This window comes from Rhodamnia argentea, chromosome 2, assembly GCF_020921035.1.
Source record: "Rhodamnia argentea isolate NSW1041297 chromosome 2, ASM2092103v1, whole genome shotgun sequence".
In the NCBI taxonomy this organism is placed as follows: Eukaryota; Viridiplantae; Streptophyta; class Magnoliopsida; order Myrtales; family Myrtaceae; genus Rhodamnia; species Rhodamnia argentea.
In genome coordinates this window covers 31,868,171-31,885,318 of record NC_063151.1, presented here as the reverse complement: position 1 = coordinate 31,885,318, position 17,148 = coordinate 31,868,171, and the positions used below count along the sequence as shown (strand labels likewise).

At 40.3% G+C, this 17,148-nt stretch overlaps 2 protein-coding genes across 3 annotated transcripts; both read left to right on the top strand.

Annotated features, from left to right (window-relative positions):
• Positions 1–876: 876 nt before the first annotated feature.
• On the top strand, positions 877–5,009 carry LOC115739795 (NAC domain-containing protein 17-like). Its single transcript, XM_030673062.2, has 5 exons — positions 877–1,325; positions 2,490–2,767; positions 2,853–3,155; positions 3,637–4,198; positions 4,537–5,009. The coding sequence occupies exons 1-5, from the start codon at positions 1,130–1,132 to the stop codon at positions 4,890–4,892; spliced, it is 1,695 nt and encodes a 564-aa protein (XP_030528922.1). The 5' UTR covers positions 877–1,129; the 3' UTR covers positions 4,893–5,009.
• A 4,201-nt stretch (positions 5,010–9,210) lies between these two features.
• On the top strand, positions 9,211–15,248 carry LOC115739754 (TOM1-like protein 4). Of its 2 annotated transcripts, none has more exons than XM_048274758.1 (10): positions 9,211–9,299; positions 9,907–10,062; positions 10,896–10,974; positions 11,244–11,342; positions 11,429–11,542; positions 12,698–12,843; positions 13,347–13,428; positions 13,680–13,765; positions 13,840–14,031; positions 14,387–15,248. In XM_048274758.1, the coding sequence occupies exons 2-10, from the start codon at positions 9,953–9,955 to the stop codon at positions 15,003–15,005; spliced, it is 1,527 nt and encodes a 508-aa protein (XP_048130715.1). In that variant the 5' UTR covers positions 9,211–9,299; positions 9,907–9,952; the 3' UTR covers positions 15,006–15,248. The 2 variants fall into 2 exon arrangements, with proteins under 2 accessions (XP_048130715.1, XP_048130716.1); XM_048274759.1 differs by lacking the exon at positions 9,211–9,299 and adding an exon at positions 9,330–9,478.
• Positions 15,249–17,148: the final 1,900 nt, after the last annotated feature.

Genomic DNA, 17,148 nt, shown 5'->3' with positions numbered 1-17,148 from the left:
GGAAAACAGATTTTCGGGATATAAAGGGAGGAGAGAGAAAGTAAAGAGAGTGGAGGGTGACCGACAGATGACGTCAGTGACTGGAAAACAGTTCTTGGACATTTGTCGTGCGATAGTGATGTGGCCAGAATGTAATTTTACGGAACCGCGAGAAATAACGCAACTGATTTTATTTGTATCGGTGAAAGTCAGGGTGGATGTGCCTTTTAATTTTAACCTTTTACCGTGATTTAAGATGAATAATTCCATTCGACACGCAATTAAATTTTCTTAAAACGATGAGATGTGAATTCTTAATGGTATAACCACGTCGAAATTGTAAATTGCCAGCTGGTGCCTTAATTATGCAGTCCTAACCCAAGCCACATCGCCATATATGTCATCTCATCCTACCAAATCCTACCAAATCATTTAGGCCGTATTTGGTTGTCGAGATAAAATTTAAGATAGGATAAAATTTATCATGTATTGTGTTTGGTGCTTGCACAATAGATAAAATATGATGTGAAAATACCCGATTTTGTTATTGCGAGCCACCAAATAATTGATAGGACATAGCGAAATTTCTCGATTTCATAGTCCAATCATATCATGTCTAGAAATTACGATGACCGAATGTAGCCTTAAAGCAAAGAATGTTTGAGGAAAATTCACATCCTTTACGCATCTTTCTTGACGATGCAAATCCAACTTAAAATCTGATAAGGCTTCCGCGACAAGTTTTAAGCCAACTAATGAATAGTTAGTTAAACAGTAATACATGAAAAATAAAGAGAAAGGAAGAAGAAAAAAATTCCAAGAATTGAGCCCCATTGCATGGAAGTTTCGCATCCGCCTTATTTGACTGACGAATCGCTTAACCAAAAACACCCCCCCACCCCGTAAAAATCATATCTTGCAAATCTCCCGTCCTCCTCCTCCGCTTTCCCAGCGGCCTCTGCTAGGGTTTCGTTTCGTCCTCCCCGATCATCCATCGTCACTCCGCCCAAATCACTCTCTCCTCACTCCTTCAGTCCACGCCACCTGCTGTGCTACTAGTATTCCGCTCTTTTCTCCCACCCCCACACCTCCCTCCTTCGTCCGATCTCTCGTCGGCGTGAAGGCAGTCGATCCTGAGGGCGAATCGGCGATGACGGTCGACACGGATGCGTCGCCGGTGGACCGAAGCGGCGAGAAGTCCTCCTGGCCTCCGGGGTTCAGGTTCCACCCGACCGATGAGGAGCTCGTGCTGTATTATCTTAAGAGGAAGATCTGCAGGCGCAAGCTGCGGCTGAACATCATATCCGAGCTCGATGTCTACAAGTGGGATCCTGAGGAGTTACCTGGTAATTGAATCTGCTGCTTGATTGCGCCCCCTCCTTTTTTTTTTTTTTTGCGTGTTCTGTCCTGCTTTCGCTTGTCTGCGTTGACTTGATCTGTACATAGTCGGAGACGCCTTTTACACCGATCATGGTGTTCTTTTGTGTTTATTCTATGTTTGTATGTCTGCACTGGCGCTTTCGATCGTGGGTTCTGGGGTGGGTTCATGGTGTTGTCTCCATTTTTGGCGTGTTTTTGTCTTTTTGTCAGAAGAAGTTATGGGGTGTCGTCGGCTAGCTGATTAAGAGTGAGTGGTGGTGGTTGATGATAGTTGGAGAGGTGGCTTACATTTGGGTGATGCCATTTTCATGCGTCTGTGTACGCATCTAAGTTCATGAACTTGTGAAGCCTTAGTATGGTGAGCACTTTCCTGTAATTTTATGCCAAACATCCCTAGCAGTGGCTTGGTTCAGCCAAAGCTTTGTCTTGGCTTTCTTTCAGGGAAAGCGGAAAACTCAAGATTTAGAAAACATTTTCCAAAAAATAATCACTTGTGTAGTGTACCAAAAAGAATGAATGCAAAATATTTTTATCACCCATGAAAATTACTAGGCATAGATTGTTATCTATGATGAAAATATTTTTTTTTGTTTGACTAATTTTTCTAGGAGATATAACCAATCATTTTTCGAAAAATGTTTTCCAAATCTTGAGCTTTCCCGTGAAACAAATGCAGCCTTAGTCTAGCAACAGTTTCATAGAAAAAATCGTTTTGCATTTAGTTGTTTCATTTTTCGTGGGTAACTTGTCCTCTTGTCATCAACTTGTCGTGTTTAGTTCTTTTTTTCTTTCTTATTTCTTATCGATCTTGCTTGAAGGCCTTTTATGCTGAAATCAGTCTCCTGTCACTGATGGTTTTGTTCTGTACGGAAAATAGTAGAGTAGGAAAGTTGATGATGAAGGGTGGCACAGGTTTGTTATATTGTGTAGGATGACATAGATTTGCTTATTGTGTGCTTTTTTTTCTACTCAATAGTCTTGTTAATTCTCAATTGTTTATTCCTGAACTTCTCAAGAAACCTTTCAGAAGAACTTTTCAAATTTTTGTGTGGCTCCCGTGAGTTGCCTCCAAAGTTCCGACTTATGGATCTGCTAACACAACAGCTTCCTGACATGAAATTTTGATGCAGGCCAATCTTTGTTGAAGAGTGGGGATAGGCAGTGGTTCTTTTTCAGTCACAGAGACAGGAAATATCCTAATGCAGCGAGGTCAAATAGAGCAACCAGACATGGATATTGGAAAGCAACAGGAAAAGATCGTATCATTACATCTAATGGCCGTGCTGTTGGAGTGAAGAAAACCCTAGTCTTTTACAAAGGTCGAGCACCTAACGGGGAACGAACTGACTGGGTGATGCATGAATATACTCTGGATGAAGAGGAGCTCAAGAGATGCCAAAATGTGCAGGTATGCCACTTGAGGACGTGCCAGATTACCAGTTTCCTTCTTTAGTTTTCATCTATCCTGAAGCTTGTTCTCTTAATATTGCTAGGACTATTATGCTCTCTATAAGGCTTTCAAGAAAAGTGGACCTGGACCAAAGAATGGAGAGCAATATGGGGCACCATTTAAGGAGGAAGACTGGGCAGATGATGATTACTCTGCTGTAACAAAGGTTGTTAGTCAGGAGATCTGTCCTAAACAACTTTCTCCAGTTTCTTCAGTAGACAATGTGGGTAACAACAGTCAGGTCCTGCCTCCACCAAATGATATTGAAGAGTTCTTTAACGAAATTGCTGAGGGGCCTGAACTTGAGCAACCACGGTATCATAATAGTGGTTATATGTTACCCCAGGTTGGTTCTTCAATCAGTTTTATCCTTCAGTAGTATGCTGGTTTGGCTGTTTAATTATTAGATACTCCACTTCTTGTTCACAATTGCCTTGTTTAATTTTGATTCTGGAATGTTATACTGGTTGGTTGTGTCATAGAAACTGCAGTGCCAATTTCATCCTTCTTGTAATTCCAACAAGTATGTTCTAATTGGGATGCATGCAGTGTCCTGTAACTTGCTTTAGGTTCAACCTCTATAGTGGGTATAATACAAGGAAAGGCTTCTGCTTTCAAATGTTAGTAGTTGGGTAGTTGGCTCTTATCTAGGAATAAAATAGACTGTTAAAGTGGAAAAAGGTGTTGGTATTGGATGAGGAAATGGATTAGTTGCATCTGTGGATCAGTTTCGTACTTTTTGACCGACTATTTCGTGTTTGAAAATTTATTGATTATATTTGATGTTATGTTTCAGTGCGCAACTGATATTTCATGTTTTTTTCTAGGAAGAAGAAACACAAAGTACATTGGTAGATCCGTCATCCCAAGAACTAGTCACTTCAGAGCCACTCTTTGCATATGGTCTGAGTGCTCCGCGGGATGAAAGTGTGGCCAACTTTGAGCTAACCCAGCTTGGAGCATCCCAGTGGCAACAATTGCAAGAAGCTTCTGAGACGTGTGCTCCTGAATGCGGTACCTTGGAGACTCGTGTAAGCGAGGACTTCCTGGAAATTGATGATCTCATCAATAGTGACCCCTCTTTCTGTGCTTTGGAGAAACCTGCGCAAGATCCACAGTTTGATGATTTCGATGGGTTCAGTGAATTTGATATGTTTCGTGATGCGGATATGTTTCTTCGTGACATTGGATCCATGGATCAGGAAGATGGTGGGACTAGTCAGATTAATTGTTTTGATAATGGTTTAATGAACCAATATAACCACCAGCAGCAACCTCCTATCTCAAATGCCGTTGATCAGACTACCAGTCAGTTGTGGGTGCATGAGCAAACAATTGAAGGTTATACCTCAGCTGAAATTGTCCAGGAGGTCCAACCGTGTCCTTCAGGTACATGGTTACACAAGATCTGATATTGTTGATTTTCTTAGCTACCACTGAGTTCTGTGTCTTTGTTTCTATTGTGGACAAAGTGGCTCTCTCCATTCTCCATCCACACAAAGCTCCTGATGGGATGGATGGTATTGGTAGAACTGTCACAGTCCATATGTTGAAATGCAAAAGAGATTTGGTGCTAGCTCCATGAGCTCCTCTAGCACAAGTATTCTCTTTACATACTGCTGGTTAATTGAGTGTGACGTGTTATCCTCGGTGCTTTTCTCTCCCGAGGGAGTTGTATTTCGAGTCAGCTGGCGCTGATTCGGTGGTCATTTTGCATTTGTTTTCAGGTTTTGTAAACGGTTCTAGTAGCTTGCCCAGTGAATCAAGTCAAAGCCCAATCGAAGAGGGTGGTGGTGTGATGAGTGAATTCTCTTCGGCTCTTTGGGCTTTTGTGGACTCAATACCAACCACTCCTGCATCAGCTTCTGAGAATGCAATTGTAAGTCGAGCTCTGGGTAGGATGTCCAGCTTCAGTAGGTTGAAAATATATTCTGTTTCCACAGATGCGAGTGCTGTTAAAGGCGATGCAATCGTTACGTCCGGTAGGAGGGGATTGTTCTTGCTTTCTGTTATTGGTGTGTTGGTTGCTATTTTAGGGGTGTTGATAGGAAGTATGAGATTATGGGAACGGTGTGCGTCTTGATGAAGTAAATGAATTATGGGAGTCTTAATATTATGCTGGTCTGAGTACATAGGTACATTGCTGGAATATGTGACAGCTCTGCTGGTTCTTCAATAAAATTTCCGATATTCCTTGCAACTGTTCTCTCTTCTGGGAATGACGACCTATGTTGCCACCGATCGCTCTTTTATTCCTGGACGGTGGAAGCCACGCGATGGTGCTTTTTTTGTTTATTTTGACAATAGCAGAATTAGGATGGTAGGTTCACGGCTCACATCTGCTCATTAGCCTCGCTGAAACTACGGGTTGCATTCTCTCGGTCTATTTGTAGCCTGAATGTGGTTGGGAGTATATCGGTGGACCATGGGCCGAGAGGATAATGTTTCCCTTGGTCGAATCTTAACAACACAGGAATTCTCACTTTCTCTGTGTGGTTGCAATGAATTTCTTGGGAACTTTCTTCGGTCAATTCGCTGGTGATGTTGGCCCGACACCGCCCCTGGATGTGACATTACGGTTGACGTTAATGTGTTTGACTTTTTGACCATTTCTCACGGCTTATGCTCGCGTATAGTTTGACCCGAAAACAAGAAGCTCGCGTATAGTTTGACCAAAACAAAAGAGCTCGGGTATAGTTATTATTGTTTTTTTGTTTCTTTTGGAAAACGGTGATGTGTTGGAACTTTGTCAGTTCAACCCCTAATCGTATTCGGCCAATGAAAGGTTCAATGATCCTCGGTTGCAGGTTTACATTATTCCTCTTAGTTCAACCTACTCTAATTTTGAACTTAATGTTTAATCTATAATCACTTCCTTTTCAAATCGAAACTTCACTAATTTGGAATGCCTTCATTAATCCTAATTGTCACATCAAGCGCAGCTTAATTTTAGTCCTTTACGTTTCTTTTTTTCCCCTCTGTTGATAGAGAGATTGATCGTATTGGTGGACGTAACTTGTACTGTTGAGTTAGTATCCCATTGTAGAATCGGCGATTGAGTGAGATGTAGACAAGGCTAGTTTAATACATGATGGAAAGAGATCTTCGCTTATACAAAGAATATCTTCTCTTGGTTGCAGCATGACTGGCTCTTGATCTTTTTAAAGGGTATTTATCATCGTGCATTAGCCTCGTACATCTGACATCCCAGTATCAATTTGACTGGACATCATCGGCTTGCCGTACAACTCCTGTGATGTGTGGGGAAAATCGGTTGATAAGTAGTGGTGTTTATGACATAAGTCACATTACCATGAGCATTATCAAGTATTTGTCAATTCTTGGATCATGCATTAGAGGTCTAACTCAAAAATATAAAGTGACGCCGGGTCACCACATGGCGTAGAAACAATCGCGTGGCCGCTCTTTTTTGCTGGCCTTTCTGCTCAAACTATCATGAGAACCGCTTGCTTGGACAGTCAATTTATTGAATTAATTTCGTGTTGAGCTACAAGGTTTGCAACCCTTTAAGGAACTTCTTCTTCTAAGAGACGATGTGTATTTCAAGTAGGTGTGGAACTTTCGAGATGACTTTTGAGTATATGACGGTTCATAAATAGAGTGATTGCATGAGCGATGACTATTCTAATAATTTCTCACTATCGATGTCATGATCTTGAGAATAAACTTCTTGATGATTGCAAATTGACGTCAAAGGTCTTCTTTTGTGTATGTTTACGACAAGAACATAGAGGCAATTACTCATTTAAAGACGAGGTGACCATATATACGTGGGGGAAGTTAAGGAGGAAGTGGTTGTCGATATCTACTACGATGGAATGATTGTGCTTGAAGAACGACCTGTGTGTACGAGACTTGCAATTCGTCTTTGAGAATAGTCATGTCATGGCCAAATCTAGAAGCTTTCTGCTCAATGTCGAAATGACAATGTGGGGATTGGGATTCCACCAAATTCCCCAGTCAACCACGGCGCAATGTGGAATCGATGAACGGGGGGCCGTTGACTTCCTTTGATTCCATTTCAGGCGCTAAAAATTGGAGTTCGCCACTGCCCCCACAATCGCTAAATGTTGGCCCAACTCCCGCCAGCCGTTCACACACCGATTTCGAAGCGAGCATCGGATTTTGACCTGAGTGTTGCGATATTACTCATCGAATGATCAATTGAGACATTTTGCTGTTTCTCATGCATCGATTATGGCCATACAATTTGTACTCAATACTTTAGAGAATCGTTTATTACAAATCAAGCATGTTTAACAAGTAGGGATAATGACACAAAGAGTCCTTGAACTTTCACTCGATGTGTAATGTAGTTTTTGAACTTTTAATTTGACCAATATGGATCATGAACTTTAACTTTATGCGATGTGGTCCCTGAATTTTTAATTTGATCAATAGAATCCTTGAAATTTTGGAACATGTTCAACTTAGTCTCCGAACTATAATAAGAATTTTAATATAGTCCTTCCATTGATTCATGTTCAAGGATGACATTAAATATTTTTTTGTAGTTCATGGACTAAATTGAACATGTTCCGAAAGTTCATGGACCATATTACACATCGAGCTAAAGTTTCGGGATTCTATTGGTCAAATTAAAAGTTCATATATCGCATTACATATTGGAACAAAGTTCGTGGACCATTTGTGTTATTTTCTCTTAACAAGTATTGTGAAGCATACGATAACAGGAAAATTTACCCACAAAATCTTAAATATATTGCATTTGTGACAATTCGGTTCATCCGACTCGGTTTTACCGTAAACTGCCGATGTCACGTAGATAGGACCGTCAACGCCGACGTGTACATTTTAAATTAATATCGTAATAATATGTTGAATTTTACATAATTTTTGTTCTTTTCTTTTTCGTTACTTTTTTCCCGCCCTCGCTAGCCCTAAGTGAAGGGGCTCGAAAAAGGTAGACCAAAAAAAAAAAAAAACTAAAAATTAACAAAATTATTTAAAAATGTCAACGTCAACGTCGACCGCGTAACGTAGGATCATTGGTGTTCATATCGGTAATTTTAGGTCAAAATTGTTTGAATGAACTAAATCGACACAAATATAAAAAGTTTAACACGGAATGAGCACATAACGAGCAACAAAAAAAAAAAAAAGACTGAATTGACATAATTATAATAAATTTAGGATTTTTTTTTTTTTAGTAATTCTCCCGTGTCTAACGAAGCTCATTTTGTTTGCATATAAGTCGAGCACATAAAAATCCGCGGTTCCACACTAGGCCAATGACCAAAACGTAGATGACGCGCTTAGCTTTACTACGGCTCGTCGTTTCGCCATCAAGAAAAGTCAAACCCGGAGACCTTCTGGAACCCCGACCCCTACCTACAAAGGGGAAAGGAACAATCGTAATACCCCCATCGTCGTCGCGTCGGTCACGAGCCAATGAAATCGCTCTCGGTTTGCCATTTGGCGGCTTATGATTGGCCTGTCGTGGGTGTCTTATCACAGCCTTCGCATACGAAACGTAAAATGTCAACAGCTCACAAGAGAGAGAGAGAGAGAGAGAGAATAAACTCATAAAGGCTGCCGCCGAGAAAATCATTTAAGGACATTTATATATATATTTAATTATTTATTATTGATTTCCGATGCTTTAATATCATATGAATTTCCGAATTATATGTTAATTTATTTTTAATGTTATTTCTAGATTTACATAAAAAGATAGGGACGGGGGGTGGGAGGTTTAGTCAAATCGAACTCCGACCACCCCACTATTAAAACCGACTCCATTATCTTTTCTCTTCTTTCGGACGGAGAACGATGTTAGCATGCTTCCCTTTTCCATGTAAATATTTAAATTGAGGATAGACGATATCCGATGCGCTCAATTGGTACTCTCGTGACCCGTTTACCCTCGACCGATTTTCCAAAAGAAATCTCGAGCTCGTAATATCCTCCCGAATGGATTTTCGTCTCGGCAAAAAAAAAAAAAAAAATCAATCTCGAATTGAAATGCCTGTGCAACATTTACCCCGGATTGGTTTTCATTTCGTGTGAAGAATCTTAAATTGGTGTTCTCGGTCCAAATCGGTACTTTAATTAAAAATGAATGCTGTCGATATTTGCGGATTTTTCACGTCGGGTCTATCTTGTCCATATCGGGTCCGTATAAAAAGTCGTAGGAACGGTAAATCTATCTTTAAGAGTAACTATTTGGATTCTCCGTTAGTGAAAATATGTAGTGGTGTTAATCTTTCAAATAAAGAAAAAAAAATCTCCAAACTTTCTCTTTTTTACTTACTCGAAAAAGAAAAAATAGGGGTCGAAAAAAAGAAAAAGAAAAGGAAAAAGCAATTCATACAAGCGGCTGAAGCCCTTGTCAGCCTTTGACTCTTTTCCCTCTTTCTGCTTTCACCTCCTCAAGGAGAAGTCTGTATCCATTCTTCTTCTCCTTCTTCATTCTTCCATCTCGCTCTGCTTCCTGATCTCTTCGCTGGGAAGCTCCCTCGAAGATCCCCGATTCGCCTAGGTCAAGCTCGTGATTTCGCTCTCCCCTTTTCTTTCTCGCGGCATCCTCGCTGTCCGATTCGTCGTCGCACCGCGCGATTCGAGTCGTCTGGATTGTCGAATTCCGGCGATCGGAAGACCGTCGGAGCGCAGCAGTTGATTCGCGAGGTTTGGGTTCTTCCCCTGGTTGCTCGGGCTCGCTTCCCTTGGGGCTTTTCTTGCGTTTTCAGTCCGGTCGGTCGCTGTGAAGTGTTTTAGCTCATTGCCGATCCTCCGTGTAGGTTTTTTTTTTTTTTCTCTTTAGGTATGATCGGGCTGATGGGCGAGCTAATTCAACCTTAGGCTATGGTTTTTCGGCGAGTTATTTGCTTGATTACGTTGGTCAAAATGGTCCGCCTGCTGTCTGGACGGCTGTGGCTTTTTCCTTGATTTGTTGCTTGAAAACGACCTAGTCTTGAGGGATGGGGCTGGAGGTGCCTAATTAGTAATGATCAGATACATTAGCTACTTCTTGATCTCATTTTCTGCTTTAGTTGCGACGTCTTGCAGGTTTCATTTCGATTATTGGTTTATGACCGCGTTTTCTTTTCTTTTAGTTGTCGTGGATAAACAGGACCGGAATTGAAGAGGCAGGAACCACCAATGGCTAATAATGCAGCAGCCTGTGCAGAAAGAGCCACGAGTGACAGTTTGTCGGGCCCTGACTGGGCTATTAATATTGAACTCTGTGATATAATTAACATGGATCCACGGTAGCCACTTTTTTACTCTTCCCTGGCTGTTTCTTGGGTTGAAATTTTTGTTGAATGTCATGCTTTGGCAGTCCTTTGCGGCGATATTCCTCTATCTTGCCTGATATCTTTACTTTTAAATGTAATATCGGCGCTTTTGGCTGGGATTGGAATTGAAACAACACTATGTATCCACAATTGAATGTCTTTTATACATACGTGCCTGCATATTTCTCGTAATTGATTATATATTAGTCCCCTACTTATTTCAGAGGAAAATGGGTAGACTTCCTATTCCTAATTCGTTTTCTTCAATTGATATGTCCAAACATCATTGATATTTCACGATCATGCTTGAAGATGGTGTGTAATAGCAATGTTAAATTGATCAACTGACTGCTAAAAATACGGTCACGAATGGACTGTCGTTCAAATGTATCAAGACAGACAAAAACACCTGGGAGTTAGGAACTTCCAACAGTAATTCTTCTTTAATGGTGTGTAATTATGAATTGAAATGCATTTGGGAAACATATTCTGGAAAGTTCAGTTGCTAGTTCTAGACAAGACATGCTTGATGCATTATGGTGAGGTGGCATATGAAGATTGCATATTATGGGCCATTGATTTCATTAGCTTTTAGCATTTTATAAGTTGTCCTTGGAACTGTCAGGATATAGTTGAGCTGCTCTTTCTCATCTGGGTGCATGTGGCAATTTTTCTCCCTGAAAAAGAATTATCTCAGATTCGTGTATTGCATATTGTACTGGGTGTCGTTTTTTAATCTTTGCTTTATCGGTCTGGTTTTTGTATGTAAAGGTTTCTAAACCATTTCTATAAATGAGTTTCTGCAGGCAAGCTAAGGACGCTCTAAAGGTACTGAAAAAGCGTCTCACCAGCAAAAATCCGAAAATACAGATTCTGGCCCTTTTTGTACGTTTTTTTATGCGTTTATTTGTTTTTGATACTTTGTTTCTATGTACGTTTATGTAGCTAGCCATTGATGTGTATTTGCACGCAAAGATGCGAGCAGTTGTGTGTCATGGTGTGTGCAATGCCTTTCCAGTATGTGTCTATTATGAGTGAATTCTCGATATCTTGATTTTGCTCCGGTTGATTGATGCTTTTTGCTCTGTCCTGTTATTAACTTCTGGCAGATTGGTTTCTTTAGCTAATGATTTATTACTCATGTCTTGACCCAGGCACTGGAGGCTCTCAGCAAAAACTGTGGCGAGAATGTTTTCCAGCTGATTGTTGAGCGCGATATCTTGCGTGATATGGTTAAAATAGTAAAGAAAAGGGTAAGATTGCCTCTTTATTAATAATTTTCTTTGATAGGTTTACGGTGTCACACAGCATTCTGATGGATGTTTTGTTCAATGTGCAGCCTGATTTGAGTGTAAGGGAGAAAATATTAATTCTAATCGACACATGGCAGGAAGCTTTTGGTGGACCTAGGGGGACGTATCCCCAATATCATGCAGCTTATAATGAATTGAGGGTAATTATGCTTGATTCTTGTCTTAGTTCCAGAAGCTATTCTTGCATCACTGTATGTGAGAAATACTTTCATGTATAATTTCCTTATCTTGTTGTGGCTTTGTCCATGTGACGTTAATTGGTCACTGAGCTCACTAGGATTAAGGAAGATGATATTTCTTGGAGTATGCTTCTTGCAAATAAAATAGTGTGGTTGACGAGATTCTAGCTGAAGTAAACGTGAATTTCACATTCTGTAGAATTTTTAGAACCTAAGAGCTTCCTTTAAGTTGGTTAGAGACAGATACTTGAGGGTCTAGATGTTAAAGGACACACTGGTGAGAATTGGAGAGTAACAACTGTTAGAATAGATCCATTTTGCAGGACAGAGAAATCTTTTGCACACAAGATAATAGTTGTATGGATGAGTTGATAAGCGTATTTGGTATCTTGTATGATCATATAATGCCACTTAAGCATAGGGAAGATTTTATAGCTGGAAGAATACTTTGTTCCCCATGCTGTGTAACTGCATGAGAAGAATTTTCTATAAGACAATAATGCTAGTGATGCTTTGTGGCAGGGAATGTCATGCCGTCAGGCACCTTATGTGCAAAAAAACGAGTGCAGTGTAGATTAGAACTCATCAACTGAATCATTTACACTCAAGAAAGGCTAAGATGCAAAATTACTGTGGTCGAGAAAAAGTCGCGGTGCCCCTTATTGAGGATATGACAAATAAAGCTTATTGTAGTTAACTGATCACTAGTGGTCTTTGGACATTTAAGTTTTCTGTGGCGGGAATATTTAACAACAGTGTCCTGGCCAGGTCATTATGAGTTCGTTTCCTTGCAGTGCACCTCTTGGAGACATTGCTGTTCCCTCATATAGACTGATTCAACTTGGGTTCACTGTCTTGTCCATGTACATAGCTATGATGTATTATTAATTGTAAAATTTCCCCATGCTTGAGCTCTGGACTTACTTCTTTGTTGGAAGATTAGAGGCTTAGGAAGATTGGGATTCAATTCGTTTCGAGTTTGAGTGCTTTCCCTTGTTGTTGCCCTATTTAACATAACGGGACTTTTCCATTCATGCCTAGTTTGTTTGTTATGGCTTGTGTTTTTGGGTAATCTTAATGTACAGTTCCTAGATTGATCTTGTCAATTATTAACAGGCGGCTGGAGTTGAATTTCCACCACGAGAAGAAAATGCTGTTCCCTTGTTCACGCCACCACAAACTCAACCCATATTTCACCCTGCTCCAGAATTTGAAGATGCTGCTATTCAGGCCTCACTTCAATCTGATGCTTCTGGTCTTAGGTACTTTTCAAGGAACATCCAATCCCGTTAATTTTGTCAAAATGCGAGTCCTCTTTGCTACCTGGCCACTTACAAGTTGGAATTTGCTCCTCCTTTCTTCCTTCTCATCTTTGTGTAGGAGCTTCTGTTTTTGAGAGAGAGCAATATGTCATCGTCCCTCTCAAATGTGCCTCGTATATTCTTCCTCGTGTTTGTGTGAGCATGTGTGCATGTGCGCTCGTGTGGCTATGCGTGACCGTTGGTGCTTGGGTGCATGTCTGCATGGGCATGCAACGGGTGCTCTGCTTTCGGACATCTGCTGGTGATTGAGTCAGTGTATGCATTTGCTATAGAGTACTTTTAGCAGTTGTCAGACTAACTAAAAAAGTGTTTCTTTACTGAAACGATTTGCACTGCAAACTGTTAGAACTATAAAATTGCCCTAACTGATTAGTTCACCTGGAACAATGAGTAATTCTAGATGGTTGTGGTCATTTTGTAATTGTAATATCTTTCACAATCAGCTTGTCAGAGATACAAAATGCTCGCGGGTTAGCTGATGTTTTGATGGAAATGCTTGGAGCAGTGGATGCTAAGAAACCTGAGGTAACAATCTATGTCGCATTGTTTGTGTATGTAGCCTACCTGCTTTCCACTTCTTTTTGGAAACAGAATTCTGATATTTCTAGTGTTGTTTATCTGCAACACCTGCTCGTCACCAATTCTCTGTGTATTTAGCTCTGCTAATATTTTTATGTGCCTTCTTTCCTTTTTCGTTTTCACTTAGAAGAACGCATAATAAACATATGAAAATGGTCACTTAAATTCAAATTCTTACAACGGTGTATACTTGGCAGGCTTTGAAGGATGAAGTGATTGTAGACCTTGTTGATCAGTGCCGTTCTTATCAAAAGCGGGTCATGCTGCTTGTGAATGAGACTACGTAAGGAGGATAATAATCTTTTCTGGGGTTCTCTGATGTGAGAATTGTCCTGACAGAAAAATTTGTTCTTTCAGTGATGAGGACCTTCTGTGTCAAGGACTGGCGCTGAATGACAATTTGCAGCGTGTACTTAGCCGGCATGATGACATTGCTAGAGGAACTTCTACTGCTGGGGTAGTATCAAGTGTAACTCCAGTTATGCCCCTTGTAAACGTGGACCATGAGGATGATGAATCGGAAGATGACTTTTCCCAATTATCTCACAGGTAATACATCTGCATTAGTGCCACTGGAAATGTGATTGACAAGACGGTGCTAGTTGCATTGGGCAATAGATTAAAATATTTTCTTGTCTTGTGCAATCTCACGGAGTTGAATTGATTGAAGTTCCAGAGAGGATCCTAATCTTTTTTGGTCCAAAAAAATTGGTGTGTATTGTGGAAGGTGTAAAAAGCATGATTAAAATATGACTGGTCATCTTGGCAGTGCATTTGGTTATTTTAAGCATTAAGAAATAATAAATTTGATCTATCTGAAGTTTTTAAACAACGGAACTCTAAAAGCTCTACCAGATCCTTATCGCTTATCTTATCTCAGATATTCCACTTTTCCCTTTCGCAGGTCATCAAGGGACAATGGTCACAACAGGAAACCAGTTGACACTAAAGCAGAACCATATCGACTGAACCCACTTGCTCCTCCACCCTCATCAAAGAAGCCAATCTCAGGAGATTCTGGCACAGTGGACTTTCTCAGTGGTGATGCTTATAAATCTCAAGGCTCCATCGATAAAGCGCGGCCTTTTCGACCTCCTAATCATTCGGACAACAATTATTCTCCTCCTTCATATGGCAAAAGCCCGGAAACTTCACCTGTTTATGATAGTCAGCCTGCATATGATGAGCCTCTCCCATTGAGCAGATCTGCTGATCGGCTTCCTCCAGCTCCCTGGGATACGACTCAGTCTCCTAACTCTATTCCACCACCACCTTCGCGGTACAATCAGAGGCAGCAATTTTTTGACCAAAAGCAAGGTTTCCCGGGAAGTTCCCATTCGAGTAGTGGATCGGGTTCCTCTTATGACAGCTTGGTGGGTCACACTCAGAACATGTCTCTGAATTCATCTACCCCAACCAAGCAAGCGAAACAAGAAGATGCACTCTTCAAGGATCTTGTGGATTTCGCAAAAGCCAAGTCGTCCTCGTCGTCGTCATCCTCGAAACCTAACAGGTCATTTTAAATAGCGAGCAGCGTGGGACGTTGATGACGAGTCTGAATACAGGGTTTCAGCTATTTTTCCGATCCCTTTCTCAGATATATATATGTCAGGTAAATAAATTCTTGTGGGGACTTTGATCATCACGGTTTGTGTATATGTTTTAGTTGGTTATTTTGAGGTGGAGCTGTTGTTGATGGTTGTACCATTCGAGAGTATCAGAGTGTTTATTGTTTGGTTGTTAGTAGCTTGTGTTTGACTTTTCTACCCGGTTGCTAGTTGCTGTCTTTTCTCTTTATCTATCAGAAGTTGCTAATAGGCCTAGCTAAATTACGTGTAAATAACGAGGATTATTATTTTAATGAGACCTTTGAATGTGTTCTTGGATAAAGGAAGCAAATAATACGCGTCCTAGAACTCGATAACTTTCGATTTGCTGTACTCGTGATGAGTCGTCTACTGTCTGAAACGTGCTGGTTTTAGCCGTGGTTGGTAATTTTAATGGACAGTAGTAATTTTTCATAAACGCTATTATGCTAGCAATCGATGTTAATAAGTTTCATCATTTCTTTGGTAACCTTGTAAATTTTAGTAACTATTAAGTTACTTTTTGACTCTTTGAGACGTTTGATGATTGCAAATGATCTTAAAAATCCATATGTATATTTTTTTTTGACTGTTTTGGGGTGTTAAAACTCAAATAGAGTCAAATTTTAAATGCTAAAAAGTAAATAAATCGAAAAGTCACTCCATCCAATGTGGGCATCTTTCCACTATGGAAGTTGATGAGGAAAAACGAATAACAAGTGCATTATTCGCAAAATTGAATTTGATTAGCTCTTGAATGCGAGGCCAAGAAACATGAGATCCTAGCGTAACTTTCATTTAATAAAACGAATCTCACATATATTTCATGCCAACATCTAATTGACAACACTAAAAGGGAACAACCAAACAAATAACAAGTGCATTATTCCGACAAGAAATAACAATGGTCATTTATTCATGTGTCACGGATCGAAGGTTTCGTGACCCAACCAACTAACGATATAGCTCGGATAATCAACGAGATTTGATGTCTTGGTTTTTAAAGTTTTCTTGAGTTCTCTAGAATATTTCACGGGTGATATGGTAAATTTACCATATTGGTTCAAAGGGAGGTGCGCTTCCATTGTTAGATAGAGAGTTGCAATATCTACCATTTGATTGAGGGCAATCAACAATAGTCATTGATGTCTCTTACGTAAATAGGAAAGCTCTCTCCTCATTTGTAATCACCCAATAATTGCAACAGTATTATATTCTCTCCCAAGAGCTGCTCTCTGGTCCATATTTGATTTGCAGTGTTAAACGATGAGTCTGCAGGGCCTTCACAGTTGGACTCCACACCATCCATTGATGATTTCTTTGGCCAGCATTGCTTTTCTCTTTCTCCCCTATCATGGACAGTCTGCGATCTCATGTACAGCATGATTAGTTTGAGTCACATGTGCCCAGATCAAAACTAGACAGAGCCAAGGTAAGCAGCAACTTGAGTCTCCTTCCAGCACTTACCAAATAGTACAACCATCCTTTTTAGTTGTTGATCATCATAAATCCATTTTTCCATCTTTGCCTTATGAGGTCTTGCTTTTTACTAAGAGAGCAAGGAGCGGTATAGATTGGTGGGAGAGATACATATTTATAATCGATTATGCTTTGGGGTTCCATAGTTCAAGCAAGAAATTTTGTACTTCAGCCCTTGCCCGATTAGGCTAGCCAAGCATACTCAAAATAAGTCTCTTCAGAGCAGAACAATTAGACAGTGATTTTTTAGTCAATCCGCGAAGCTAACCACAAGCTCATATAGTTTCGTTAAGCCTTTCCACTCAGTGGAACATGAGTTGCCTACCCAAATTTAGTTGGAGTCTATAGCCAAAGCTCCGCTAGTGAGGACTAAAGCCGTCGAATGGGTGTGTCGGGTCGGGGTAGCAAATGATTCGACCCATACTGATCTATTTAACCTATTTTGACTAATTTCCATACAATACAAATATAATGACTTTTACCCGACCCAACGTATACCCATCCGATCCATATTGCTAAGACACTTCAATATTAAATCATGACGACCCTTGCTGGATTTCATAGAAAAAAAAAAGGAAAAGAAAAAAAACATTTTGAAAAA

What these genes read in the sequence shown, in the direction of transcription:
- LOC115739795 (XM_030673062.2), top strand. Translation starts at nt 1,130, where the DNA reads ATGACGGTCGACACGGATGCGTCGCCGGTGGACCGAAGCGGCGAGAAG. An exon ending in GGATCCTGAGGAGTTACCTG is followed by an intron (nt 1,326 to 2,489) that starts GTAATTGAATCT and finishes ATTTTGATGCAG; the next exon opens with GCCAATCTTTGTTGAAGAGT. An exon ending in GTGGTTATATGTTACCCCAG is followed by an intron (nt 3,156 to 3,636) that starts GTTGGTTCTTCA and finishes GTTTTTTTCTAG; the next exon opens with GAAGAAGAAACACAAAGTAC.
- LOC115739754 (XM_048274758.1), top strand. Translation starts at nt 9,953, where the DNA reads ATGGCTAATAATGCAGCAGCCTGTGCAGAAAGAGCCACGAGTGACAGT. An exon ending in CAGCTTATAATGAATTGAGG is followed by an intron (nt 11,543 to 12,697) that starts GTAATTATGCTT and finishes AATTATTAACAG; the next exon opens with GCGGCTGGAGTTGAATTTCC. An exon ending in CTGCTTGTGAATGAGACTAC is followed by an intron (nt 13,766 to 13,839) that starts GTAAGGAGGATA and finishes TTGTTCTTTCAG; the next exon opens with TGATGAGGACCTTCTGTGTC.